The sequence below is a fragment of the Panthera onca genome, chromosome D1 (assembly GCF_046562875.1).
Source record: "Panthera onca isolate mPanOnc1 chromosome D1, mPanOnc1 haplotype 2, whole genome shotgun sequence".
NCBI lineage: Eukaryota > Metazoa > Chordata > Mammalia > Carnivora > Felidae > Panthera > Panthera onca.
In genome coordinates, this window is record NC_138348.1 from 56,895,778 (window position 1) to 56,923,460 (window position 27,683).

At 56.8% G+C, this 27,683-nt stretch overlaps 1 protein-coding gene across 3 annotated transcripts; it reads left to right on the forward strand.

The window, feature by feature from the left end:
* Window positions 1-2,493: 2,493 nt before the first annotated feature.
* RELT (RELT TNF receptor) lies at window positions 2,494-27,459 on the forward strand. 3 transcript variants are annotated; one of them, XM_060605682.3, is made up of 11 exons: window positions 2,494-2,769; window positions 14,517-14,585; window positions 15,621-15,695; window positions 15,790-15,956; window positions 16,157-16,236; window positions 16,875-17,132; window positions 18,445-18,525; window positions 18,747-18,828; window positions 18,993-19,250; window positions 19,685-19,883; window positions 20,025-27,459. In XM_060605682.3, exons 1-11 carry the CDS (start codon window positions 2,494-2,496, stop codon window positions 20,070-20,072), a joined length of 1,593 nt encoding a protein of 530 aa, XP_060461665.1. In that variant the 3' UTR covers window positions 20,073-27,459. The 3 variants fall into 3 exon arrangements, with proteins under 3 accessions (XP_060461665.1, XP_060461666.2, XP_060461667.1); XM_060605684.3 differs by lacking the exon at window positions 2,494-2,769 and adding an exon at window positions 10,750-12,556; XM_060605683.3 differs by lacking the exon at window positions 16,875-17,132 and having other exon boundaries at window positions 2,664-2,769.
* The last annotated feature ends 224 nt before the right edge of the window (window positions 27,460-27,683 follow it).

Here is a 27,683-nt window from a genome sequence, read left to right on the forward strand (position 1 = left end):
GGGGTAGGACTTGGCCAGTTGGGGATTAGCCAAGTGCAGAGCATTGAAATTTTTAAAAAAGATTTTTTTTAATTTTTAAGTAATTTCTATAACCAGTGTGGGGCTCCAGTTTACAACCCAGAGATCAAGAGTCGCATGTTCCACTGACTGAGCCAGCCAGGCACCCCTAGAGCACTGAAATTTAAGTCGGAGCCCCCAGCATTCCTCCTCCTTTGTATTTCCATGTTAAAATTCCAGTGCAGCCAGCAGAGGGCGCTACCACTTCTGGTCCGCAACCCAGAGACTGACATCTGCTCAGGTTCCTTGCAAACAACTGCATCCCATGCCTCTGATCCTTTGGGACAGGGTCCCCACTGCAGGCAGGGCCTCAGTGGGACATGGAGCTCATGACTGTGCCTCTGGAGCACCATCGCAGCTCATCCTGGTTTACTGGAGCATGTGCTGTGCCACCTAAGATGAGGTGCTGGGTTTCTCTGGGCTCACTTCCTCAGCTGCACCATAACAGGTTCAAATGAGATGGTCTCTGAGGTCCCTAAGTGCAGGGATTGTAATGCTAAGATTTCGCAGGTTCATGTGAGATGCCAGGAGTTTTAAAAGCCTGTGATTGTGAGAGTCCTTTGTTCTCAAGCCTGTGGCTCTCCAAGCTCTATAAAAAGCCTATCTAAATCTCTCCTGTGGCCTCCATAACTCTTTCTCTGTCTCCTCACTAGATGCTCCCAGATTCTTGAGCAGGGTCCCATCTGTAGCTCATTGTGGTTCAGGAGTCAGAGCTGGTAGTAAATAACAGTTAGGCTCCCTCATAACCTGAGGGTGCGGGGGTGGGATGTGTGTGGTCTGTGGCTCCAGGAGACCCAACTCCACGGAGATGCAACCTGAGAGCCCGAAGTTGCCAACCAGAGTCCCCAAAGCCACAAGAGAGACCACATCAGCCCCACCATTCCTGATCTTTCCTCCTGGCTCAGGTTGCTGCTGCCCACCCTTAGCACTCAGACAGGTGGGGCAGATCACCTCCTGCCACAGAGAACCGGAACGACCTTCAGGTAACAAGTTTGGCACCCAGATTTTCAGATGGGGAAACTGAGTCTGGGGAGGGATTTGACCAAAGCCTCACAGAGAGCTGGCAGTAGGTGTATACCCTCTGTAAGATGTCTGATTAATAGCCTATGCTCCTTGACCAAAAAGCATATCCTCATGTAATCTATTAAGTGGCACGTGACATGCCACCATTTGAACTCCAGAACTTGGAACTCAGGTATAGAAGGTCCTCTTACAAAGAAAACATTTGCAGGAACAGAGGGCCTCTTGGGCTACTCTCATCGCCTCACCAGGTGCCAGCATGGATCCTCTCTGGGCTCCCCCCACCCCATGGGCTTGGATTTGAGATATTCGACCCTAGGACCACCCTTGCCCTAGCCCTGAGGGGTGTCCATTGAGATGTGAGGGGGATGGGGCTATGATCCTGATGTCAGTCACCTGGAGCTCTTCACCTACAACCTGGGCATGGCCCAGGGAAATGGAAACTCTTCCCCTCCCCCTCTCCCTCTGCAGGTGTCCAGTTCTCCTCTGAGAATCTCCTGGACCCTGGGGACCTGACCTTCCCCACCCCCTCACCCTACAGCTCAGGTTCTAGGACTCAGTTTGTTTAGAAATCTCCACCTCTTCCCACAATCTATCCCCAATAGACTTATTTACCTTCCTTTACCTCTGTCATGAGCTGTGATTATCCCTTTCCCAGCCCGCCTCTGCCCCCAACATGAGGCCCTCCGTGCTGTGTGCATCTTCTCCCAGCCCTGCTGTCCTGGGAGGACCGCCTGGGATCCCCTCAATAGTACTGAGTGGGGGAAACTCTGCCTGCTGAGCTGCTGCCTCCAGTCCTGGCCCACCATATTGCACAACTCCAGAGGGCACAATTCACAGAGCTGGGAATACAATGTGAATAGTGTCCTGGAGTCCCTAGTCCCTGCCTAACTGGGCACCCAGATAGCTGGCAATGGGAATTGGCAGAGTGGGGCAGCTGGTGGTAGGGAAGGGAGAACACTGTGTCATCTGTCCCGTTGGAAGGAGACACTCACTATCTTGTCAGAGAGGGGTGGGGTGGGGTAGGGTGGGGAATGGGGACAGGAAAGGTCTCTGGAGGAAGGCGCTTTGGGTTGCGCCCTGAGGCATGTGCAGGAGATCACTACTTGTACCTCCATTATAGATTCACTTTCACTTGGACTTTCCTCAACAAGCGAGCACTTCCAGGGGCCGACCTGGGCCTCATCAACAAAGTGAGGTCGTTCTCCCTGGTTGCCAATTTCCAGGAGGAAAACAAGACCCAAGAAGGGGTGGCGGTGGTCCTGCCTGAACCGGCAATTGTGACAGGACCCGGGGTAGCATCCAAGTCTCCAGACTGTGTTGCATCGCGCAACCCCTTCTTTCTTGGTTTGGAGTCCAGGAGAGGCGGATCCAAGAAGCCTCGCAGCCCCCTGCAGTTCCCGGGGGGCGCGAGAGATGGCGAAACAGAGCGGCGCGGCCCGAAGGGAGAACGCGAGGCCCTACGCGGCCTCAAGGGGGTGGGGACCTGGGGGCTCGAGCCCGGGCTCTGACGTAGGGGGCGGGGCCGGAGACCGTGACGCGCGGAGGCGGGGCTGCGCACCTTCCCGGCCCGGCCGGCGATTCATTCAAAAGGCGCGCAGCCTGCGCGGCCGCCGGTGCGCTCGCGGAGCCGGGCCCGGCCTGCCAGTCTGCCGAGGGGTTGAGCTGCTGGAGCTGCTGCGGGGCGGTCAGGTAAGGAGGGCGCGTGGGGCCTCAGCCCGGGGTCTGCTTCCCGCGGCCGGGGCCAGAGTGGTGCGGACCCGAGTGGCGCCCCCCTGCCTCCCCGAGTCTCTGAGGAAGTTGGCCGGGGCGGCGGATGCCGCAGCCCCGGCTCTGCGCACCCCCTCCCCCGCGTCCTGTCCCGGCGTCTTCCGCGCACAGGTCCCTGCCGCTCTCTAAGCCCCCTGCCCCGGGAGCTGCGCGTCCTCTAGCCGCGACTCCAGGCCCGGCCGTGCGCGGGGGCCAAGCAGCCGCGGGACCTGCAGTTTGAGGAGTCGGCGGGCCCCGGAGACGCCCCCGGCCTGGGAAACTTGGACCGAGACCAGGAACGGGTGCGGGACGGGACGGCTGCGGCGCGGGGCGGCCGGACGGGGGGGAGCTCTGAACGGTGTCAGCCCGTGACTGTGGGTGACACGGCGCGTGAGGCGGCCCAGCCCGGGAGAACGTGTGGCCGGGACACTGGGCAGTGACGCCGGGACCAAGCGGGAGACACAGAGGGGCTCTGTGTATCTCTGACAGGCCGAGTGAGTGCGTGTGATTGTGTGAGAGAGACCCCAGGTCCTTGCGGGTGACCGTGACCCCAGCTTACTGTGAGACCCCGGTCACTGGGGTCACTGAGAGTGTATGTGGCCTGGAACGAGACCAGGGCAGGGCCAGAGTGACTCCCTAATGTGAGTGTGAAACAGAGAGGAACCCTAACTGATTTGGAGAACCAACCTCCAAATCACTGGGGCCTAGTGTGCTCGTGGGGCCAAGTAGTGTGTGTGTGTGTGTGTGTGTGTGTGTGTGTGTGTGTGTGTCCAAGCCTCAGGAGAATGAGTAAGAGGCAGAAAGAGGAGGGACCTCAACCACCTGCCGTACAAAGAGGGAAGGGGAGGAGGGGAGGCAGGGGCGGCTCCACAGCTGTCCCTAAGAGGGTGCCTCTCAACATCTCAATTTAGTCAGCCGGGAGGACCCTGAGTGACTTACTCTGGCAGGGAGAGAGGAGGCCAAGGCTGGGTGACATCTGCTGAGATGACTGACACTTCTGGCAGCATCCGAGGGGCCCTGAGGTAGCCTCAGGCTCCACCTCCCAAACACACTCACACACTGAGGTCCCAGATGCCTGGCAAAGCTTTGTCCCCAGTAACCTGTATTCTCACTGGGCCTATCTTCCTCTCAGACCCTGCCCCCATTGGGCCTCAGTCTCCCTTTCTGCACACTGAGGCGTTGGGCTGTGAATGGACTGTGAATCATCACTTTGGGATCCTCTATTGTTTTTGGGTCAACCGCCTCTGTTCTCCCCTCCCTCCCTCCAGGCAGAAAGACTGCAGTAGGGGGTGGGGGCAGGTTGGCTGCTGGGGACACAATGGCCCAGGGGCTGCTGGCGACAGGGATGGAAGTACAGCTTCTCTGACAAAGCCCAGAATTCCGATCCATAGACATTGACCTCTGTGGCCCCGGTCTCCTTCATTTCCCTTTGTTGGGGGAGAGGGGGCATGGAGTTGTTCCCCATGAGTGGTCTCTGATCTGGAGAGCTGAAGCACCATCTGGGCTACCCTCTGAGGCACCCACCCCCACAAGAGGGTCTGTTGGGTCCATGCAGGGCAGAATGGAAATTGGGCTCTCTAGACCAGGAGGGGTGAGGAGGTATCTGCTAAAGGATCTGGAAGTTCTGTCCTGCTCTGAAAATGTTGGTTGCATTCTGTGTTGGGGCTGAGGGCAAGGCGACAGTACCAGGTGCTATGCTGAACACTTTGTGGTGTACTCTTGTTGAATCCTCGCAGTGGTTCTGAGATAGGACTATTTTTCAGAGAAGGAAACTGAGGCTCAGAGAAGCAAAGTGACTTGGCCAAGGTCATGCTGAGTCCGGATACTGCCAGGACTGGAATTCAGGTCTTCTGCCTCTGAAACCCTGTGAGATGCTTGGAGAGGGCCACCTATCTTTCTAATATCTGTTCATGGCTTATATAGGCTTCCCTCTCTCAAACCCGGACTGGCAAGCATGGCCTTGCCAGAGTGTGCCATTGTGAGTTCTGAGTGTAGTGTGTATTTGTACACGTGTCTGTGTGGGTGGGTAAGTTATATGGTCTTCCTGTTCCTCCTCTTCCCTTCCCCCAGCTCTCACCCCTAGCGGGAGGTCACCAGAGAGGCCTGTCTCTTGCCTTCTAGAGTCTGCAACTGGCCTTGGGAGCATCCACACAGCTACAAAAAGTGTCAGGAGTCAGCAGCACAGCCCAGGCTCCAGGGGTGGCAAGGATAACTGAGAGTCCCAGCTGACCTTCACCATACCGGAGAGGCTCTGTTCCACTACTTAGAGTTGCTCTGGGCGTATTTTCCCAAATCTACCCACAAGCTGTGGTGTGGGGGCAGGCTGGGGATGACCTGGGGTTGCCCCACCCTCTCGGTCCTTCAGTCTCCCCATTCTTCCCAGAGGCCCCGCAAGTTCTGACCACTGCTGCCACTGGGCCGAGGGCTGTTGCTGGGGGGTCAGGGTGTCTTTTGGTCCTCCCTGGAATGACTGGGGCTGTGCTTCTTGGGGCTGATCAGAATAGCTATCTTGGTCTCCTGGGGCTGAGCCTGAGTTATTTCTATCCCCAGCAAACAGGGAAATAGCTCTGGGCCCAGGGCGGAGGAGGAAGAGGGGAAGGGTTAGCCTCCTCTTCTCATCCTAGCCCTGGTGGAGGCCCTCCCAGTCCTACCCTGTTCACTGCCCAGGCTAAAGCTTTCTGGGAACTTGGACCTCCCAGAATGACAGTGGGGCCAGGGTGGGTTTCCACATATGGCCCCAGTTGGGACTGATGTGATAGCTGCTGGAGGGAGGTACCTGTGTTTGGCCAAGGAGGGGAGACGTTGAGGGGCAGCCATCACTGCACGCCTGCTCATAGAGTCAGCCTCATTTTACAGAGGGAGAGACTGAGGTTTGAGAAGTGCTGGGACTTACCCAAGGTGTCCAGAAACCTGGTATTCTGGCTCTCACCCTCCAAACAGGGTACCTTTCTTCCTTCTGTCCTGCCACATGTTCCCCGGCAGACTGGACGTGGCCCAAGACTGGAAGCAGGCTCCAGACACACCTTCACAAAATCAGGCCTCCCTCTGTTGTTCCACTCTGGCCTTGCTGTCCTGCCCCAGACTCCCGTACTGGCCTCTCTGCCTCCATTTCCAGTTCTTCCACGCACTGTCAGAACATCCTCCCTAAGGCAACTTACTTTTTTTTGCCTGCATAACATAGTCCAGACTCATCTGAGCATCAGCACTTTTCCTTCGAAGACCTTCTGAACTTTACGTCTTCACCTTCATCTCTCTTTGCCGTGTGCCTTGGTTCGAGTCTGCCTTTGCTCTTGCTGTCTCCCCTTTCTGGAACCCTCCTGGCCATTCAGGGTACAGCTACCCCTCACCCAGGAAGCCCTCCCAGCCCAGTGTTAGCCCCTCTCCATTGTTGTGGTCACCTGTCAGGTGTCCCCCCCCACCTCCGCCCCCTCACCTTTGGGAATGGGCACAGGTGTGGGACACTCATGGGCACTACATACCCGGCTGGGAAGGGCAGGCCTGGTCAGCAGCCTGCCCTGTCTTGCCATATTGGTGCCATATCGGTGCCGGCCAGGCCTCTTCCTGAGGAACGACAGCCACTGTAGGCTGAGGGCCTATTGTGTGCTGGGGGGCTTAGAGGTGAAGACCCATGACCATTCTTTTTGAAGGGGAACATCTGGTGTCTGGGCCCTCCTCAGACAAGGCTCTCATTCAGGGCCAGCACATTCCCTGCTGTTTGCCAGGCCCTGGGCTCAGGTCTCAACCGTACTGACAGAGGATCTTATTCCTTCCCAGGCTGCTTACTGGGGAGCTGAAACTCAAAGGGCAGAAGGGACCAGTCCTAGTTTGAGTCACACAACCGTGGTGCTGGAGTCTGGTGCCCAAGCTCTTACCCAGCCCTGTCTCCCAAGTGGAGGCAAGGGTTGTCTGGCATCCGTTTCCACAGAAAGATCATGCTGGCTACCTGCATTGGGAGGAGGAAGTAGTGGGGCTGTTCAGCACCTGGCCTGGCTGGATAAGGCCAGACCCCTTTGTTATGGGGCTGGCCCTTCAGCCGGGTGGGTGGGAGGGGTACACCAGAGAGGGCGGGGTTTTGCCTGAGGTCAGCCAGCGGGGCCCATCTGGCCCCACCCCCACTCAGGATTGAGTGTTGCTGGGACCAGGTCTCTGGCAGAGCTCAGTACCCATTCTTTGCGGAGGCCCTGGGTGCCTGGACCTGGCCCTAGTGCCACTGGCCACAAGGAGGACAGGAGGGACCCAGGGCTGCATCCCTACTGTGTGCTCAGCCCTGGGATTAGGACCCCAAGGCTCTCACATCTTTAGCCTTATGCCCTGAGGGTCAGCAGTCCCTTCTAGGTATAGGTAGGGAAAAGAGGGCCCCCGAGAGGGGAAGGGACTTGCAAGACCCTAGTGTAACTGGGATCTTAACCCAGGTCTGTTTGCCTGGAAAGCCATCCTGGGAAAGATGAGAGCTCTATAAATAAACTGCCCATGTGGCTGTGAGTGTGTGCCCTGGCTACTTGGCACAGAGAGAGGGATGGAGGGGCCTCTGCGGCCAGTTAGAAGCGGGGTCTGAGTGTGTGGGTGGAGAGAAGGAAGGAGGGATCTAAACTTGGATCTGCATATTGTAGTCACCGTGAGAAGGAGCAATGAGCTCAGGGAGTGGCCTGGTGCCCCTATGTGCCCACCAGCCTGCCTGCTTGCCTGCCTGCCTTCCCTCCCTCCCTCCTTCCCTCCAGGGAGATCACAGGTGGCTGAAGGGGTCAGGAGAGGGGAGGGTCCACCCAGACAGGGAGGCTGGGAAGGCTTCCTGCAGGAGGTGGCACCTAGGCTGAAGCCTGATTGTAAGAAGAGTCACTTTTCTCCTGTGAACTCTGGATCCTCCAGCCACACCAAGAGGTCAGCTGAAGAAACACAACTATCCCAAATTACAGAGGAGGAAACTGAAGCTTGGGGTTGTGGGGCTGGGTCCTGACTGCTCAGCACCCTTCCACCTTCCTGATTGTGGCTTTAGCTGGCATGGGAGCAGGTGGATACAGGCCTGGTATAGCAGCTGAGAAATGGGCACCCACGGGCCTCCCTGGGAGGCCAAGGCTCCTTTGTCCATGCTGCTGGGACTGATGCTTGGTTCCCCAAAGCACCCTTACTTGCTCCAAAGCCACTGGATGACCTTGGCTGGATGCTGCTTAATTCTGAGCCTGGCTCCTCCTCTGGCCCTTGTGGGTTGTGGTGAGAACTGATCCTCAGGAGAGGTTTGGTCAGGCCAGGCCCTGGTCAGCCCTGTTTACAGTGGCTCCACTTATCCCTGCAGCATCCCCAGAGATAGGGACCAGAGCCCTTGTTTGCAGAGGAGACCCCTAAAGCTCAGGGAGGGTAAGTATTTTGCCCAAGGTCACAGAGTCACTAAGTGACAAACAGCTTGAACCAGGAGTAACTGTTCTGGAACCCAACCTCCTACCTTGTGCTGACCCCAGTCCTCAGTCTCCATGGGTTGGGGCCTGACCTAGAATTTCTGGGGAGAGGGTTCTTTTCCCCCGCACCTCAGGTCTAGAGGAGTCTGAGGACAGGGCAGGCTGGGCCTGTGGTCTGCCCTCAGTCTCTTGTGAAGCTTTGCCCAGGTCAGGGTGACGGGGGGCCTGTGCTGAGCAGACTGTGATTGAGCACGGTACCGTGATTGGTACCGAATGTGCAGCTGGGGTTGGCGGCAAAGGTGGCTTCTCAGAGGAGGTAGCAGTAGCATGAGTGAGTGGGCCATTGCCATCCTGCCTTGGGGCCAGGGAGACGGCCCAGGGCTGGCTCGGGCTCCCTGCATGAAGCCCAGGGTGCTAAGTGGTTGGGTGTCAGGCTGGAGAAGGCCTGTAGGAGCAGAAATGCCAGGCCTGGGGTGGCAAGGACAAGGGCTGCCTGTCCTCACCACTGGGTGGGTTAACCCTGTCTCCTTTGAGACCGACTTGTTACAGGGTACTCCTTAGTCTCTCTGAGCCTCAGTTTTCTCATCTGTGAAGCCTGGGACCCCATCTTTGAGGCCTGGGATGGGATTGAGGCGTGCAGTAAGTGCTTAGGGGGTTTGGGGAGGCCCAGCTCTGCCCCAGAGATGACTGTCTGGTTTAGTGCCCCCCTCCCCTAGCCCCAGACTCAGCTCAGGTAAGGGATCGGGTTTGCAGCTGAACTGCACCAGACTGGGAGGAGCGGGGCTGGCCCAGTCTGGCCACCTCAGCCCTTTTCTTAGCCTCAAGGGCCAATTAGCTCCCTCAGCCCCACCTGCCCCCATCACTTCCCCGAGCCTCTGAAGTGCAGGCCCGGGGGCAGCCTGGAGGTCTGAGGGGCAGAAACATGCCCAGCCCCCGGGGTGGGTCGGGGAGCAGCTGCTGTCTGGTGTGCCCTGGTGTGGGATTTGGGGTTCACACGCATGGAGTCCTCACCCAAGGGTTGTGCCCGGGAGACCAAGGCTGCCCAAGGCTGGGCTGGGAACGGGGGTGCCCTTCCCACTGAGTGGCCCTGACATAGCCTCTGCACAACTCTAGGCCCCCAGCCTGTCAGCAGCCTGAGGAGCTGGGCTCCACCCTGGGACTTGCTCTTCAACCCCCTGGGAATTCCCAGCCTTCCCTGGGCTTCCTGCTTCTCAAAGGTGCCACTGCCTTGTCCCACAGGAGCTGGTACATAGGGCAATATGCAAGTTAGTGTGGGTGGAGGCAAACCCTAGAGACCCCCAGGAATGGGGGCAGTACCTCCTTCCCTGGGGCCTGCTTGGGTGCTTTGTAATAGCCTCTCAGTGAGCCCCTTCTGTATGCCACTACCTCCCTAGCCTCTGCCATCTGGTTGGTAAACACTCAGAGACTATCTGCTATATGCTGGACCCTAAGCTAGGCTCTAGGATTAAGAGGGGTCAGGAGTGAGGTAGGAGGCAGAATCAGACAGACCTGGGCCCCTGCATCACCACACACTGGCTGTGTGACCCATTCAAGTGATCTCCCGTGGCCTCAGTTTACCCAGGTGTGAAACAGGGATACTCCTAAGGAGTAGGGGCAACTGAGGGCCTGGCCCGAGGGAATGAGGGCCAGTTGCCTTCCCCGTGAGGGTGGAGGATGGAAAGGAGGCATGCCTAGCTGCCCTCACCGCTACCCACTGTGGACACCGCCCTACTTCAGCTCCAGTTGCCAGGGAACCACTGGGTTCCTCACTAACCTGGATTTCTAACTATTGGTGGGCGGCCTTTGTCTTGCTGCCTCGAGTGGTCAAGGAAGGCCTGTGCCCAGCTGTGTTTCCTGGCAGCTCTAGCCTCTGAAGGCTGCAGGGAGGTCCGCAGGCCCTAGAGCCACCGCTGGGAAACACAAGTACCTGCCTCCCACCCTCTGCTCCAGGTGGGGACCTGCCTCTCACCTCTGTCTCCCCAGTCCAGCCTTCTTGGCAGGCAGCCCAGGAAGCCCTCTGAGAGGCAAATTGTTCCATACCTCTCCTCTGCCCACTAACCCTTCAAGTCTCCCACAGGCCCTTAAGGCAGTGCAGGCTTCTCAGTTTGCATCCAAGTCTTGGTGTGACCTGGGCTGTGCCCACCTATCTTTCCAGACCTCTCTCCCTTCTTATACCCCCCTACCTCCCAGAGCCTCACCATGGCTAATTCAGCACCTCCTGTGTACAGGCTCTGGGCCAAGCATAAATAGAGAAGAATCTCTTTTGTACCTCACACCTGCTTGTCAAGTGTGTGTCGTTCCCTGCTCCATAATTTATACATGGGGAAACGGAGGCATGGCGAATGCTTACTGAGGGCTCATTCTGTGTGTCAGGCCTTGTGCTGCATGTTTAAGGTGAATTCTCTTAGCCTCACAGCAGCCCTCTGTCTTGATGGGAGCGGGGGTGTCCACAGCCACAGAGCCAGTTGAGGAGCAGAGCAAGGCAGACTGATTCTCCCCAAGTTAGCCCAGGGGTTCAGATCCAGTTTCAACTCCCCCCCCCCCCCCCCACCTCCCGCCTAACCCCAGCCTCTGGGCTCCTTAACGGAGATCCTGGTCTCTGGCCCACCCAGCCTTGACAGAACCTAGGTGCTCTCCTGATCCCTGCCCCCCTCCTTCAAACCCATCCCATCCCCAGTTCAGCATATATCTACCCACTTACCAGGGCCCTGGCCCTGTGCTGCGCACTGGGCACACAGGTTGTGGGGAAGGGGCCGGGTAGGGTACATGTGGATGATGACTGTGTAAGGGAAGGTAGCGGTGGGGGGCTTCCAGGAGGAGGTGAGGGGCCTTGAGCTGAGCTCTGAAGGAAGAGTAGGTATTGGCCAGGTGATGGGAAGGGTTTCTGGGTAGGAGAGGCAAGTGTAGGGGAGTGAAAGAAGCTCAGAATGGCTGGGGGAAGGGGCAAGGGCCAGATCCCAGTGTAAGGATGCCTAGGCTGCAGGTGGGGCTGAACTGGAGGCCAAGGGCAAGGGCCCTTGGGGATTCAGTGGAGCTTCAGTAGGAGGCCAGGTTGAGGTTGGAGAGTGAGTAAGTGCAGAGGAGGGCCCCAGGCTGGGGCCTCATGACCCTACAAAGCTTCAGTTCTGGGAAAGGGGAAGCTGTGGAGACCTGGGTGGTGTCACAGCTTCCTCTTTGAGGCCTCCAGGGCTGCATGTCCCTGGGGCTCCGCTGCCCTGGTTAGTTGGTTTTCTTCCAGGGAATTTCTGGTTCTAATTGTTTGGGCATTTTTGGAGATGGGGGTGGGTTGCATGTTAGGAAGCTTGCTCCCCCTCAACCTGTTTTGTGGAGGCCTCCCGCTCCAGACACTGCTGGGGGAGGGCTTTGTGGTGAATGAGACAGACATCCCTGCCCTTGCTGCTGTTGGGGTGGGGTAGGGGGAGCAGCGCTGAACAAGTAAGCAAACAAATACTTAATTACAAACCTGAGCCAAGGTGCAGAGGGAAAGAAGGGAGTGATGGGGAGGAAATCACAATACCTTCCTTAGGCTTGTTACCTCATTTAAACCTAATCACGGTCTTGCCCTGGGAGACAAATATCCCCATCTTGCAGATGAAGATACTGAGACCCAGCAAGGTGTAGCAGGGGCTCCGGTCCCACAGGGAGTTGGTGGCAATGGGGACAGGCCCAGGTTAGACTTCTGGGAGGAGTGGCCTCTAGGCTTACTTCCTCCTCTGCCCCTGGGGCCCTGTTGGGTGTTTCTCCTCTGTCTGGAGCACTGGGCCCTGAGAGGAGGCTCCCTGCTGTGGGCCTGGGTCTGCTCAGCCACCTTGACAGCCTTCTTCCAGGAGGCTCTCTGGAGGCCTTGGAAGGTCACTGACTTCCTGGCCTTAGGACTAGGCAGAGAGGTGGGGATGGAGCCTTCACGGACACTCAGCCAGCTGAGGGACTTTGATCCGAACTTGCTTTTCAGTCAAGATTTCAGGACTCCAGGCTTAGAGATGCTGGAGTCCTGGTGGGACAGGGGGTGCCGAGGGGCAGGTCAGAGCGGCAGGTGCTGCCCTGTGTGTACACAGAGGGGGTTCTGGGTGGCCTACCATGGGCCGCCTGACCGGACAGGTTCATCGGGGGCTCAATCTAGCTGAGTGAGGGGGCTGGGAGTGCAGCTGTAAGCAGACTCCGGCAGCCAGACTGGAGTAAGTACCAGTTTGGGGTAATTAGAAGGCACGTAATTAGAAGGCGTCAGGGCGCTAGGCGGCAAGTGTCTGTGAATATGCCTGAGTGGGCCCTTGCTGGCTTTGGACCCCTGGAAGACTTTCCTCCTGGAAGTCTCAAGATCACGGTTCCCCATCGGCCTGGAGGTGAGCAGCTGTACAGCCCCTCACTGTGGGTTCAGGTTACCCAGCAGGTGCCAGTCAGGGCCAGGAGTGGGACTGGGGTCCTCTCCTCTGTGGCTGTTGTGCCTCTTTTCACCCCTGGTCCAGCCCCTGTGGGGTCAGCCTGAGGCCTTGGGCTTGTGGTCAAGTCCGTGGATTAGATCCTATGAAGAAGGATCTTCATGGGGGGGCAGGGCTTGAGTGGGAGCTCGGCCTGGGCAGGGGAAGGGACACCTTGGGCCAGAAACTGGAAAGGAAGACTTGTGACCAAATTAGAGGAGGGGACAAGTGGGGGAATGGGTCTGAGTATGCTACCTGTTGGGTATAGACAACCAGGGTGTGGCCTTTATGCTGTGGCCCGACCTTCTCCTGTCCTAGGTTTTCCCCTTAGCTGGCCTTGGGCCAAGAGTGACTTGGAGAGTCCCGAGGATGTTGTGCCTGCCGCCCCTCCCCCTCCCTTGTGGTGTAATTCGAACCCCTGGCTGCTGCCACCGAGGTCTGTGTAGGGGGATCAGTTTCCTCTGGCTCCTTTTCCACGTGGGAAGGCCAGGCCACCTGTGCCCCCGAGGGGCTCTCATATGACCTGGGGTTTACGGCAGGCAGCGCTTCTCCCACCAGACTTGGTATCGGGCAGCACGGGGCTCCGGGTAGGGTCCCCTCAATCTGCTGGGGGCCCTGGGCCAGTGGCTTGGCTGCCCCTTGGGGGTCAGAAGCTATATGGCCTGTGGCTGAGGCCTGACAAATCCAGCTTCCTTCACCCTCCTGAGCCGGAAGGCAGGTCTCCTGGAAATAAGTGATGGAACTCTCTTGTTTTGCTACAGTCCCATTTATCTAAACTGAATCCTCCTTCCTGTTCTTCCAACCTGCCTACTGGCTGGAGGCTTTTCTCCAGAGGACCCCATGCTTGGAGCCTGGGTGCTCAGCCTCAGGCCAGCGGCCATCCCATGCGGCGCCCTCACCCTGCCTCGTGGTTTGTTGGCACTTCCCGCTGTCTGGCAGGGGGGCATTTCCCTGTTCATCTGTTGACCATTGGTATGGTCAACAGGGATGGGAACTCTCTGAGGATGGGGACAGTGTCTGTCTTCTTCTGTTTCCTGCGCCAAGGGCAATGCCCGACACACAGTGGTAGGTGCCTGAGAGAAAGGACAGAAGGCTGAACACTGGTTGCTATGACAGCAGGAGGTCTGCTCTTGACCCAGAGATGCAGTCACACCTCTTCCAGTGTTGGACATGTCCTTCCACATCCTTCGGTGGAGAAGACTGCCCACTGGGGAGTGGGACTTGTGGTGGGACTGGGACTGTGATGGGGGGCAGTGAGTAGGGAGACATGCAGGCGCTTTGATCCCGGCTGTGAGGGGAAAACGAAATCTCGAGAAGCTTCTGGACAGAGATGCCTTCGTATTTGGCTTTGATGGCTGAGGGAAAGTACCTTCCTTGGAGCAGAAACAGCAAGAGTGAAGGCAGAGAAGCCAAGGGGCCAGGCCCACAGGAGGTCCAAGTGGCAGGAACCTGGGAGCTGGAAATGAGGTTCAGAGTCTGGGCATGGGGGGATTGCAGGCCCTCTCAGCCCCCACCCCCAGGACTGCTGCTGCACACTTCCTTCCTCCCAGGGCCCCCCTGCCATGTCCCCATGCACATGGCTATTTATGGAAGGGAAAGGAAGCCCTTCCTCCTCCGGGAAGTCCCCCAAGCCTGGCAGAGCCCTCTGTCCCCCTCCTCTGCTGCCCTGGGAGGCCGGCCCCAGACAGGGCACCCCCCATCTCTACCCAGGTTTGTGGGGGAAGGGGGAGGTGCGGTGAGTGTAGGCCAAACCACCCCAGTGTTGCCTGCCCAGCAATACCTTGCAAATTCCCATCCAGTCTTGTCCTGGAAACAGTGCTGGGAGGACAGCAGCTGCCTGCCTTTTCCCATCTCCTGCTGAGCCTTCCCTCCATGTGTGTTGTAGGCTGGTGACTCCTGGGGCCCGAGGATGAAGCTGAGCCTGCCACACTGGCCCCTGTCCTGCCTTTTTGTGGTGAGTTGGGGATGGGACCTGGGAGTACTGAACCCTGCACCCCAGCCCTTCTGAGTTCAGGAACCACACGCTGGCTGCCATGCTAGGGTTGGTTACACACCTCTTCCTTTGCAAATTGAGGCAGTCCAACCCTAGGAAACACCTCCTGGCCTGTGTGGCTCTTGGTGCAGGAGTCCTCCTAGGGTTTGGCAGGTGTTGGGAGCCAGGGCTGGGGCCTGGGGAGGGTCCCAGAGCCTCCTGTGTGACATTCCTTCTGCCCTCCAGGGCAGCTGGCTCTATTCTGTGCTTGTTACCCCAAGTTGGGCCAAATTGGAGGACAGGTTTGGGGGGGGGGGGGAGGGGAATCTGCCCGCAGCAGGAGGGATTCAGGGCAGATAGTTCATTCCTGGAGTGGGGTCCAGAGGGAGCTGTCAGTGGAATGTGCTGGGGGAGGCCAGTTGAGATCCCTTCCTTGAGGTGTAGCCCGCCCCGTGTGGGTGCAGGAGTGTGAGCTGGCCGGCCTTGTGTGGAGAGGTCATGGAGGAAGTTGTCCCAAAGACTCTGCTGAGGGCCCAGAACAGGAAGCACTGGCTGCAGACTTGGCCCCAGGGATGATGAACAGGGCCTGGTTAACAACAGGCCCAGCCGTGGTGGCGGGGCCACAGCCACAGGAAGGGAGACAGAACTTGAGAGAGGAATTCGGAAGCATTTCCTCTTTATCGTCCTGATTAGCTGGAATGGATGTGACTCAGGGACCCAAGGGCTTGAGATCCTGATCTGGCTCCATCTGGGGTTTTCCAGCACTTTCCAGAAGCCGATGTGGTTTTCTTTCTACCTAGGCAGTGGTGATGCAGCAGGTATGGGACAGGCAGGTTTTACTCGGAACAGGAGGGATTGAGGTTAGAGAAGGTCACTGAAACCTGGGGGCTGGCCCTGTGTGGTCAGTGGTCCCCACTCCTGAGACATTAGGAAGTGGGTGGTGGATAGATGGCCCCAGAGATGCCATATCCCAGCACTTTCTGCTCTCTCAGTGTGTCCTGCCTGCTGTTCTTCCAGCTGCTGCGCTGGCCTCTGGCCACTCCAACATCAAGGACCCTTTGGCGGTGCCCACCTGGGGAGGAGCCCAGCCTGGTGAGCTGCCCTGTCCTGGGAAGACTGTTGAGGGCCAGGGGCGGGTTCCCCAGACCTGGCTCCCGGCTTTGTTCTCATCCTTTCCCTCCCACAGGACCTGGGGCAGGGCACATTATGCAGGTCCTGTCCCCCCGGCACTTTCTCTGCTTCATGGGGCCCTGGCCCATGCCAGCCCCACGCTCGCTGCAGCCCTCGAGGGAGGCTGGAGGCCCAGGCAGGCACAGCGACTCGAGACACCCTATGTGGAGACTGCCAGCCTGGGTGAGCCATGGGGTGGGACTTGAGGGCTCATGGCGAGGTGACCAGGACTTTGGGTCCTAGGGTCCCAGCCTCACCCACCCCCTGAGCAGGCCTGTCTTCCCATCTGTGAAATGGGAGGGGTCAGGACCAGTGAGTGTGCCTGGCAGGAGCCTCTCTTAAGGATAGTTTTTAGGCCTTAGTGATGTCTTCTCTCTTTGCAGGTGGTTTGCCACTTCAGGGGTCCCCCTTGTCTCCTGTCAGCCGTGCTCCTGGACACCTCTGGGTACTCGCAGCTGTTATGGTGAGTGACAGATCGGGGGCAGGACTGGTGGGGGTCCGGTGAGCTTGCCTGAGCCCAGGGAAGGGTGCGCAGCCAGAGGGCGTCCGGCAACATGTGTTCAATTGTTCCGCTGGCAGTGTCTGCTCTCCTCGTTTCTGGGTGGCAGGACCCATCCGGCAGGTGGCAGCCATGGCTTGAGGCCCTGAGGAGCTAACACCCTGCCTGTCCCCTGTCCTCTTCCCCTCAAAGAGAGACACATGAAGATGCGTGTGAGCGCACACTCACACATACACGCGCACACACCTCTCGCTTGTTGTCAGTCACTTTCTGAGGAAACTAATTCATCGGCCAGTCGTGGGGGGTGGGATCCGGTGTCCACAGGCCCAGGCATGTGCTTAGGTACTGTGTTCACCCCAGAATGAGGGGTGGACAGGGGGCTGAGGGTCTGGCTGTCCTGAGGTCTGAGGAGGCCTTGCTCAGGCTGATAAGATGGCCAAGAACAAGTAGGGGTGAGTTGGCCTTTGCCTCCCCAGCACGGTGGAGTGGGCAGTAGGCGGCTCTGGACACATTTGTGCCCCCACCCCCCTCCCATTTAACCCAGGCCCTGGGCCTCTCTGCCTCCATCTTTCCTCCATGCCTCCATCCTCTGTGGTGCTCAGAGCGGGGACGACGGGCCCGACGTGGTGTGGAGATGGCAGCAGGGGCCAGCAGTGCTGGGGATACGCGGCAGCTTGGGAATGGCACGCGGGCAGGTGGCCCGGAGGAGACAGCTGCCCAGTATGCGGTTATTGCCATCGTGCCTGTCTTCTGCCTCATGGGGCTGCTGGGCATCCTGGTGTGCAACCTGCTCAAGCGGAAAGGCTACCACTGCACGGCCCACAAGGAGGTTGGGCCCGGCCCTGGAGGTGGAGGCAGCGGTGAGGCTCAGCCTGGGGTCTTGAGTGGGGAGGCCAGAGGGTAGGGTCTAGCTCAGCCCAGCTCAGCCTGGCGGCTGTGCAAGGGAACCTGTTGGCCTAGAGGGACTGACAGGGAGGGACCTGCAGAGGGCTAACCAGGAGGGCTTCCTGGAGGTGTGCGTGCGGCTGCAGAGGAGACCGTGCGAAGTGACAGAGTAGAAGGAAAGGTGAAGTGGCCTGAGGTGGTGACGGGGGCAGAGCAGAGGGCAAGTGGCTTCAGTGGGATTCTGGTCCTGGGTGAGGCCCTGTCAGGCTGTAGGGATCTGAACTCTTTGGGGACTGCAGTTGTATGTATATGGTTCAAGGGTCGGACTGCCTTCTCAGGTTGATCTCTGACCTGAGTGGCTGGCAGGGCAGCTGTCCTTGGCAGACCCCACGAGGGGCTCAGGTTTCAGCTCCAGGCCATGGTTTGAGTTAGGAGTCCTGGAACCAGAGGGAGAGATGTGTTCCCCCCACCCCCGGGTCCTGGGCCCCTTTTTTCTTCCTTGCACCGTCCCTTGAAGGCCAATAGGGCAGGGCCCCCCATGCACACACACTACCCACAGAGCCTTGCGGGCAAAGTTAAGATCGAACCGGTGCTTCCCATGCCTGTGCCACAGGCTGCCCGGGACTGGCCAGAGCCCTTCCCAGCTCCTGACGCTGCAGGCTGGCAGGGACAGGAAGTGCACAGGGGCTTTAGGCAGGCAGGAAGATGGCAGCTCAGGCCATTTTGTCTGGGACTGCACTTGTTTTCTCCTAGCCTAGGTTCTCCTTCAGCTGTTGGCTGCTACCTGGGTGCAAGTCCTAAGAGCTGTTTGCCACTGGCCCAGGATTGATTACGTGGCCTGTTCTCACACTCTTGAGGTTTGGGCCCTGAGGGCCCTCAGTTAGACATATGGACAGGGTGGTGTGTGGGGAAGTGTGATAAGCCCGGAATGACAGAGTGTGCCCGAGAACTGTCCAGGGTTCTGGGCGGGGAGACAGCCCACAGCTACCTGAGGCTGTGCAGGGGAGATGATAGGCCCCAGAAGGGGTGGCCCCCCTCACCCTCCAATTGCAGGGAGCAGTGATAATGAGCTTGCAGAGCCTAAGCTGAGGCCTGGAGTGCCACCACTGCATCAACACCCAGGCTTGCAGCACAACTCACAGGAAGGCCTGCGGTGCCCTCTGCTGCCACATCTTGGCATAGCTGTTAAATCTGGAGTCAAGTCTGGAGCGCCGCCCGCCCCCCCCCCCCCCCCCCCCATCAACCCTCCACTTCCCCAGGACCATGGCTGTTGCTTTTCTTCCACAGGGATCAACCCCGCCTACCGGGCTGAGGACGCCAATGAGGACACCATTGGGGTCCTAGTACGCCTGATCACCGAGAAGAAAGGTGAGGGGAGGTCTGACCCCATCCCCATGCCGGGGAGAGGATGGTCTCCTCTCTGCTCCGCCCCTCCCACCGAGACACCTGGGGCCAGCCTGGCCCTCTCTCATCAGTGTGGCTGAGGGGTGGAGGAAAAGGCACGAGGCCTGGGGTGGGGTGGGGTATGGGTGCATGGGGAGCACCCCTTTGTGGCCCAGAGCTGGGTTCTGACCACAGCTGCCCAACAGAGAATGCCGCGGCCCTGGAGGAGCTGCTGAAGGAGTATCACAGCAAACAGCTGGTGCAGACCAGCCACAGGCCCGTACCCAGGTGAGTGGGCAGGTGATCCAAACCCACAGATAATCAGCCTGCTTCCTTGGGGATTCACCACTTGGGTATGTTCCCTTTCATGTTCACGATTCCCCTTTATTACCTCCTGGGACCCGCTGGCGCTGGCCTGCCCTAGTGACCACTTCCTCCTGTGCTCGCTGTAGGCTGCCGCCGGGTCCCCCCAGCATGCCACACGTCTGCCCACATCGTCATCACCTCCACACCGTGCAGGGCCTGGCTTCACTCTCTGGCCCCTGCTGCTCCCGCTGTAGCCAGAAGAAGTGGCCTGAGGTGCTGCTGTCCCCTGAGGCCGCAGCTGCCACTACTCCTACTCCCAGACTCCTGCCCAACCCGGCCAGGGCTCCCAAGGCTGGGGCCAAGGCAGGACGCCAGGGCGAGATCACCATCTTGTCTGTGGGCAGGTGAGGTGGGCATAGATACTGGAGGGTCGGGGAGAGACATTACAGCCAGGGTGGGAGAGACAGGGCCCTATTTGAGCCCTAAACATCCTGCTTGGTGACTGGTCCCTCTCTGGCCTCAGTATGCCTCTCTGGGCAGAAGGAGGGTTGTCAGAGAGAAGTCAGGTCTTCCAGCTATGCTGTGTCTCACATGAGCCCTTGGGCGCCAGGGCAGGGTCCTGGCCTCCATCACACCTTGGGCCCCTCAGGCCACAGGAGTGTTTACCTGCAGCGTTGAGAGTGGTTGGGAGCTCATCTGTGGGTGGGAGGGCATAGGAAGGGCTCAGACTCCGATCCATGAACTTGGTGTGGGATCCTGCGGGTGTTGCCCTTTCTAGACCTGTGGTTCTGTCTTTAATGGAATCATCACACCACCACTCCTCACTCCACCACCACAGGTTCCGAGTGGCCCGAATTCCTGAGCAACGGTCAAGTTCAGCGGCCTCTGAAGTGAAGACTGTCACAGAGGCTGGGCCCTCAGGGGGTGCTCTCCCTGGCTCCCCACAACCTGGCCTCCCCACTGAGCAGCAGGCACTGCTGGGAAGTGGCGGAAGCCATACTAAGTGGCTGAAGCCCCCAGCAGAGAACAAGGCTGAGGTGAGGGCTAGAGGGGAAAGTGTCAGTTGGCACCTGGGCCGACCCTGACTGCAAATAGGGCGGGGGTGGAAGTTCAGGGGGCCCTGGGCAGGGAGTACAGAAGCCCCTGACTCCACTCTGACCCCTCACCTTGTCCCCCAGGAGAACCGCTATGTGGTCCGGCTAAATGAGAGCAACCTGGTCATCTGATGGTCTATCTCATCTGAGAACATGGCAGCCCTGCCCTAGGAGGTTCTGAAGGCTTCCTGGAGGAGGTAGAGCTGCAGCTGGGCGTGTGAGGACCAAGAAGTAACGGCCCAGCAGACAGAACAGCAAAGGCCAAGGCCTGGAGGTGGGAGCGTCCGCCCCAGTGAGAAGGCAGGCCAGCTGGCAGGTGCTGTGTGCAGGAGCAGGTTGAGAGCCCCTCCCCTGTCCCTGCCACCCAGTTTTTTCTCTGAAGGATGCCCTGTGCCCTAGCCTGGCCAGATCCTGGGACCCTGCAGGATCCTCTGTACCACTAAGTGGCAAGGCCTTGGCCTGGTGGGGAGGGGCCCTCTGCCTGGTGCTCCTGGCCCCACACCTTGGTAATTAGCTGCCCTTGCCTCTGTACAGGGCCCTAGTACGGACCTCTCCTGCCTCTTCTAGTGGGCCCAGTAAAGGGAAGGAGCAACAAAAAGCCATGGGCTGGAGACTTGAGTTCCCAGGCTCTAACCACGGGCAAGTCCCTGGCCATCACCTGGTTATAATTCTTCTGACTATGAAGTGGGAAAAGAAAGGCATCTCAGGGCGCAGGGCTTCTCCAGTTACTTGGCAGGTTCTGGCCCGGGTCATGTGAGGGGAGAGCCTGACTCCTTGCCACCCCTCCCATTAGTAGCTTTATCTGGCCCCATTTTTGCGGCTTCTAAGGCCTCTGCCTTCAGGCCCCCATGGGGCGGCCCATCCCTGGCTCTGTCTATAAGAAGGGGCTTAATGCATGTATCTGCTCCCCACCCTGCTGTTTTTATTGAAAATGGTACCACAGTCTTGACCTGGGCAGGGCTGTAGTACAAGGTGCCAGCCTGCATAGCCACCCCAAGATCTCAGGAGCTTTTGGGGAGAGGTGTGGGTGAGGGGCTGGTAAGGTGCCCCTGGCCTCAGTGGTTTGTGTGTCCCTGTGGTGTTGGTGTCTGTCCCCCAGCCTGGGCAGTGCGGGCGACTGCCCAGCCCAGTCCCTATGTCCACTCTGGCTCAGCAACCTGGTTATTTATGTGGGGTCGTGCAGGCATGGGCCCCACTGCCATCCCTGTTTCTCTTATTTATTGAAACTTTGCTGTTGTCCTGTCTTTGTCTCTATTCCCATCCATTTATTGGATAATAAAAGGTGGGAAAGTCGTGTCATGAAGAGCTTCTTTCCCTGTGACTCTTCCCAGGTCATCTGGCCATTCACCAAATAGCTGTGTGCCAGGTACTGTGTGTGGGACAGGCCATCCCTCCCCTCGCAGTGTTGGCTCTGTGGCAGGTAGGCATGGGGACAGCGGGTGAAGTGGGGCTGGAGGAGGCCCCTCACTTCATCAGGTTCTCACTGAAGCCCCTAGAGGTAGTGCTGTCCAATAGATATATATATATAGTATGTACCAGATATGTAATTTAAAATTTTCTAATAGCCGCATTTTTAAAAGTAAGAAAAAGATAAGCTTAGTATCAATAATGTATTTAAGCCAGTATAACTAAAGTATTTTCATTTCAATATAAAGTCAGTATAAAAATTATGCATGAACCACTAATTTTTTTGTTTTGAAATCTGGTATTTTACACTTAAAGCACATCTTAATAAGAACTAGCATATTCAAGGGCTCAATAGCCACATGCGGCTAGTGGCTCCTATCTTGGACAGCACAGCTCTAGAAGAAGTGGAGCCTGGGAGATGGATGGGGTCAGACCTGTTGGGAGCTGGAGAACGTGGGAAAGGGAAACGTGGTCTGCAGAGAGAGAACAGCATGTGCAAAGGCCCAGGGGAACTACGAGGAACTGGAGAAGCTGGAAGTTGAAGGTGACAGGTGTGGAGACTGGATTGGGTGTGGGCAGAAGACAGCTACACGTGCTCTTGGAAGCCATCAGTCTTCTGCCAGAGATGCCAAGGAACCTCTAAGGCATTTAGGAAGGGGAGCTGGTCAGCTTGCTCTTGGTCACAGCGTGGAGGGTGGAGCAGGAATTCTGCATGGAAACTGTCGCAGCTGTCCAGGCAAGAGGTGGTGGAAGCCAGGGTGTGGGGGGCAGGATCTAAGATTCCTAAGATGGAACTGCTAGGACTTGGTAACAAGATGTGGGTCAACAGATTAGGGCCAGCTGGGTGGGGAAACCGGAGGAGGAGCCCAGGAGACAGCTGTGATACAGCCCCCTGGGCGTCTGGAATGTGAAGGCCTGAAGTGCTCGAGAGACCGACCTGGGCTACAGGAATATTTAGAAGCACTCAAGTAGGCATTTGCACCAGGACTGGACCAGGAAAGAGGGCTCAGGGCAGACTCTTGGGCTGCCCCAGAGGCGCTGCCAAGGAGGTGGGAAGGAGACCAGGGAACTGCAGTGTCCTGCAAGTGAGGGAAGGGGAGTGAGGGGCAGGATGGTCCACAAGGCCAGGTGCTGCCACAGGGTCAGGACTGCAGCAGTCCTTGGTTCGTGGACATGGTGAGAACAGGACGAGGTCTGATTGGATTGAGCTCCCCACAGAAGCCAGATTGTGACAGGCGATACTGGTAGGGACTTGGGCCCCAGGGAGGTAAGGTTTTTAATTCTGGGCTCTCTAGGTATTGGTATATTTTTTAAAGGTGGAAGAAGGGGACACGTTTAAATGCTAATGGGAGAGTCCCAAAGAGAGGCTGAAGAACCGGATACTGATGTTTGGTGGAGTCTGGGGAAGTGTGGAAAGGGACAGCCTGTGGGAGTCCCAGACCTCCTGGATGAAGGCGGCTGGTCAGGATGGGACTCCAGAAGGCCCAGCTCATGTTTGCTCTTGCTGCTCCCCCGAGGCCACAGGTGCCACTACTCCTACTCCCAGACCCCTGCCCAACCCGGCCAGGGCTCCCTAAGGCTGGGGCCACAGCAGGATGGCAAAGTGAGATCACCATCTTGTCTGTGGGCAGAGGCCTTTCTCCTGTGCAGAAGCCATGGACCTGGCCCAGTTAGCAGCACAGAAAACTCCTGCCCAGAGAAGCTGGGCAGACATGCCTTGAGATTTGATCTCTCCCTGCCTCTTTCTTGCCTCTCCAGGGCACAGGCTTCTCTTTCTGAGGCTTCTGAGGTGTGTAGGAAAGGGAGGGGACTTCCTAGGGCCTAGGAAACAAAGCTTTCCCTGTTCTAGGAGAGAGGAGGGAAAGAGACAGGCTGTACATCAGGAGGAATTTTCTGGAGCACCATGGGTTGCCAAAGTCTAAAACAGGTTGTTCATTGTAGGGGCCTAGTGCATCATCCGTGCTCCCAAGGAAATGTTCCCTTGGACTACCAGGGTCCACTTGGTGTCCCTATTTGCCAACTCTTAGCTGCATGTCAAGATTTGGCTTCTCAAACTTGGCTGTCCCCTGAGCCAACCAACCCCACTTCACCCAGGACTTGGATGACACACCAAGATGATGAGAAAGCAAGAGACGGGGTGGGAGTTGGGTCCCTCCCACTCTCCAGCCTCCTTTCCCAGGGGAAGGCTGGACTGGGGACTCTAAACGCCCTCTTGCTGTGGAGACTGAGGCTGGGTCTGGCTTCCCAGGCCAGGTAAGAGATAACCCTCACCTTGGTGCTGGGCCCTGGGGTAATAAGCACAGCTCTTCTCCAGCACTGCCTGCCAGCCCCCACCCCCCCAACCCCGGCACCCCATTTTTTGCTTGCTGGAAGGTCAAAGTAGGACTCTGGCCTAAATTTCTTCACCTGTCCCTAAAAGGATGGGATGCATTGCTGAGGGATCAGGTACGGGTATATCCAATACCCTTGGCCTTCAGGGCCCCCACCCTCATCTGAAAGTTTTCCTGGCTTGTCCCTCTGAATCTTGGCAGCCCTGGGAGCCAGAGGACAGACTGGGGCGCTGGGCTGAGGGAAGTTCTGAGTCTGACCTTTCCTTATTCCACCCCTCACCCCAAGGACCAAAATTGTGAGTATGGGGCCCAGATCTCCACCTCCCTGTCTGCTCCTGGTCCTCAGCCCTGCCATTGTGACCTGGAACTGAGTCCCTGGAAAATCCCTTTCCTGCTCTGGCGAAACTGCTGTGACACAGCCCAGCAAAGTCTGTGGCCAGAGGTGCCCTCAGCCCCCACACATGATAAGAGCTTTCCACTGCAAGGGAGGGAGAATGAGTCTCCTGTGAGGTGAGGACAGGAGGGAAACTGGGGAGCATGCTGCAGAGGCACAGGGCATGGGTTGGTAGCAAGGGCTGGAGAGTTAGGAGTATATCCTGAAGTCCAATTACAGCTCTAGTGTGAGCCAGGTCAGTGAGCCTCTTGGGGCCTTAGTTTTTTCTCTAGTTGAGGAGGCTGAAATACTTGACAGGCTATAGGAGCATCAGGATTTGGGGGCCAGGCCCTGGGAGGCAATGGTGGCTACAATGACAAGGGAAAGAAGCCTGGGCCTGGACTAGGGCAGTGGCTTTGCCCAGAGGGAGGAGGAGGCAGAGATTTAGGATGGAAAATGGACAGTAGTTGACCATTTGGGTGGAGACCACATAACCTCCCTCGACTGTCCTTCTGTGACTACAAACCTGTAAGCTCCTTCTTCCCTTGGTTTCCCAGCTGACAAACTCTCCCTTTAAGCAAACACAGACACTGCCTCCTCTGGGGTGGGCAGGGGAATGTGGGGCCTGGCCAAGTGTGAGCTCCGACTCTGAATCTCACGGCTCTGTGACCTTGGCCAAGGTACTTACCCTCCTTGGCTGCTCTGTCTTGAGGGCAGGGTTAATAAATAGGGCTCGCCTCCCATCCTGCTGTGAGGATTTTGAGAACTAGCAAACATAAAGCACAGCGCTGGCCACACGGTGAGCCTTGGAAGATGGCAGCCTTCATCATTTATGACCTCCTGGCCGTGTATCACACACCTCAATTAGTCCAGGTGCTGATGGTCACTTCCCAGACCCCTCAACTGAATCCCAAGGAAGCCCTGCTATGCCTGAGGGGAGATGCAGCATAGTCATTACCTGACTGGTGAAAACAAGGTTAGCATCAGCTTGGGGAACAACCCAGGGGACTCACTGGCCTAAGAGGTGGTGTCTCCCTGCCCCAAGAACCACCAGTCTGGTCACCCCGGACTTTTTTTTTTTTTTTTTTGGAAACTTTTTTTTCTTTTAATAGTTAATGAATGTTCTACAGCTTACAGTAAATATCATAGTTACAAATTCTTGGCTTCAATCTTTCAGAGTGATCACTATCTGATCTTCAAAACAAAATGAAACAAAAACCCAAAAGAATCCAAAACAACAAAACAAAACCAGATTTACACTTCATACACACAAGGCGAGGCCACGGGGCTTTCCAATCTTTACACTCCAGGCTGTGTTTTGAAAACACTGATAAGTTCTTTGATCAAACTACTTGGAAGACACCGGTCAAAGGTTTATTATTATTATTTTAAATGCTTTTCTTTTTAAAATGTGAGTTCCAATAAAATTTAAAAATTAGATTCCAACCTGTAGATTAAAATGAATTAAAAAATACAAAATCATATACAATGCTCTCACAGGGATGTTACATGCCACGAGAACAGGTTTCTCTGTCACGTGATATGATATAGGGATGCAATGCCTTTAGTCAGGAGATAGACCCTTGGGCCTTTAAAGGTCATTATAGACAACTCCAAGTTGCTAGAGGCCTGGCCTTACCTCCCCTTGGGGTAAGGAGGAGCTTGAGTCCCACCATAGATCCACACGATCTGGCTGACTTGAGAAGGTGGTCTGTGGGTAATCCCACTCTTTTCCTGACTCACAGGCATGAGGAGGAAGGCTAGAGCCTTGAGATGCTGGTCTTGCTGGGGTCAGGCCCAAAGAGGATTTCACCCATTTGACTCCTATTGGGCTGGTACTTATCTGCAAAGCTGTTCTATAGGTTCTCTTCAGGAAGGAGAGTACCCACTCTGCCAGGAGCTGCAATGGGTCCAGGGCCTCACCGCCACAGCATGAATGCCCAGGGACTATGGATGCAGCCGCAGGGAAGCAAGAGCTCTAGTTACCCTTTCTGGTTTTGTGGCAGCCAGTCCCAACTCCTGTGTTCCTCACTTGGCCACTGGGTTGGACTCAACAGCATGCAAGATAGAAAATAACCATTGGAGAAACTGAGGGAACAGGGCCCAAGTCTGGCTCAGGCAAAGTTGGCTATGGAATGTTGAAGCTGGCCTGCCAGGCAGGAATTGTGAAGGCTGGGCCCTGGAACCATGTAATACATAACTTCAGAAACAAGTTTTCTAGGAGAAGGGAACACAGGTAAAGGACAAACCCTGCAGCCAACCTGGCATGCCCATGGAAACTTGATCTCTGAGGCTCAGGAATGGAATTCAATGTTAGCCTGGTTGAGTTTCCTCTGCTGTTGGGCTGGGCCTGGATTCCCCTGGGGCTGTGCCCCTCCTACCTGCTCACTCCACTGCCTAACCTGCCCCTCTCTGGACTCTGGAGCTTGGCAAGCAGCTGGGGACCGCACACTCTGTAGTGATGTGGTAGAACAGAGGGTGGAAAAACAGGGCTTCCATTTATCTTCACTCAAATGCAACTAAGAAATGCCATGGTGATACCTAAATGATTAATCCAGCCAGAGTGCTATAACCAAGACCACACAAAGACCAAGACCCATGTCCTCCAGGCCTTCCTTCTCTGGCCATGAGGCAGACCCAAGGAATTGGGTATGCAGGGCTCCGGGCTTGGCTCAGCCAGGGCCTCACTGGGGCTCTTGGCTAAATCTTGTCTACACAAGGACGCCAGAACTTGGTGACTAAGGGCCTGCCTGCGTTTTATGCTCCATGTGATTCATTTCTGAATGCCACTCAGAACAGAGTAAGCCCCTCCAAAGGAGCATTCCTAGCTGAGATTGGTAAACCTCAAACTTGGAACTATACAGTGTCTCTCTTGGTCCTGGTTCTCACCCATGGGAAAAGCAAGCCCAGGGATTGAAGGCATGTGCTTTTGGCCATTCAAGGCTACATCAGGTCCCCTGGGAGTGTCGACTCACTGCGTTTGGACAGTGGGCAGGCCCTCCAGGGTCAGAAAGCAAGGGGTATGCAGGCTTCCCTGGGACACGGGTCTTTCAATGGACAGAAACCTGGGGGCTGCCCTTGAATGTGTCTTCAGCTCTCGGCATCATGACCCCAAAGTGTTATGTTCAGGTTAGGCCTTCTGTTGCCAATTTTCATCCTCCTGGTGCTGCCAGGGTCCTCGGGGCCCCTCATAAAAAATCTCATTTGGGAAGACTGAGCTCCCCAGGTCTTTTGGAGTCTTCCTCTGTTTGGAACAGACAGGTAGCAGCCCACCCCTTCTTAATGCCTGCCACTGAGATCCAGCAGGTGCCAGCAGAAAGAGCAGAGGATTTGAAGAGTTCAAATCTCAGCTCTTTCTCTTAACTGTATGACTTTTGGCAAATCTCTTCAGCCATTTTTTTTTTTTTTTTTTTTTTTAAAGTAAGCTCTAGGCCCAGCATAGGGCTTGAACTCACAACCGAGATCAAGAGTCACATGCTCTACCAACTGAGCCAGCCACATGCCCCAAGTCTCCTAAGCCTTTTAAGACTTAAGTTTTTTCCATCTATAAAATGAGGATTTGGCAATCAATGAATGTCAAAGCACTTTGTACATTAAAAAAACATGTGGATAGGTTTGTGTGTCCTTGTTCGA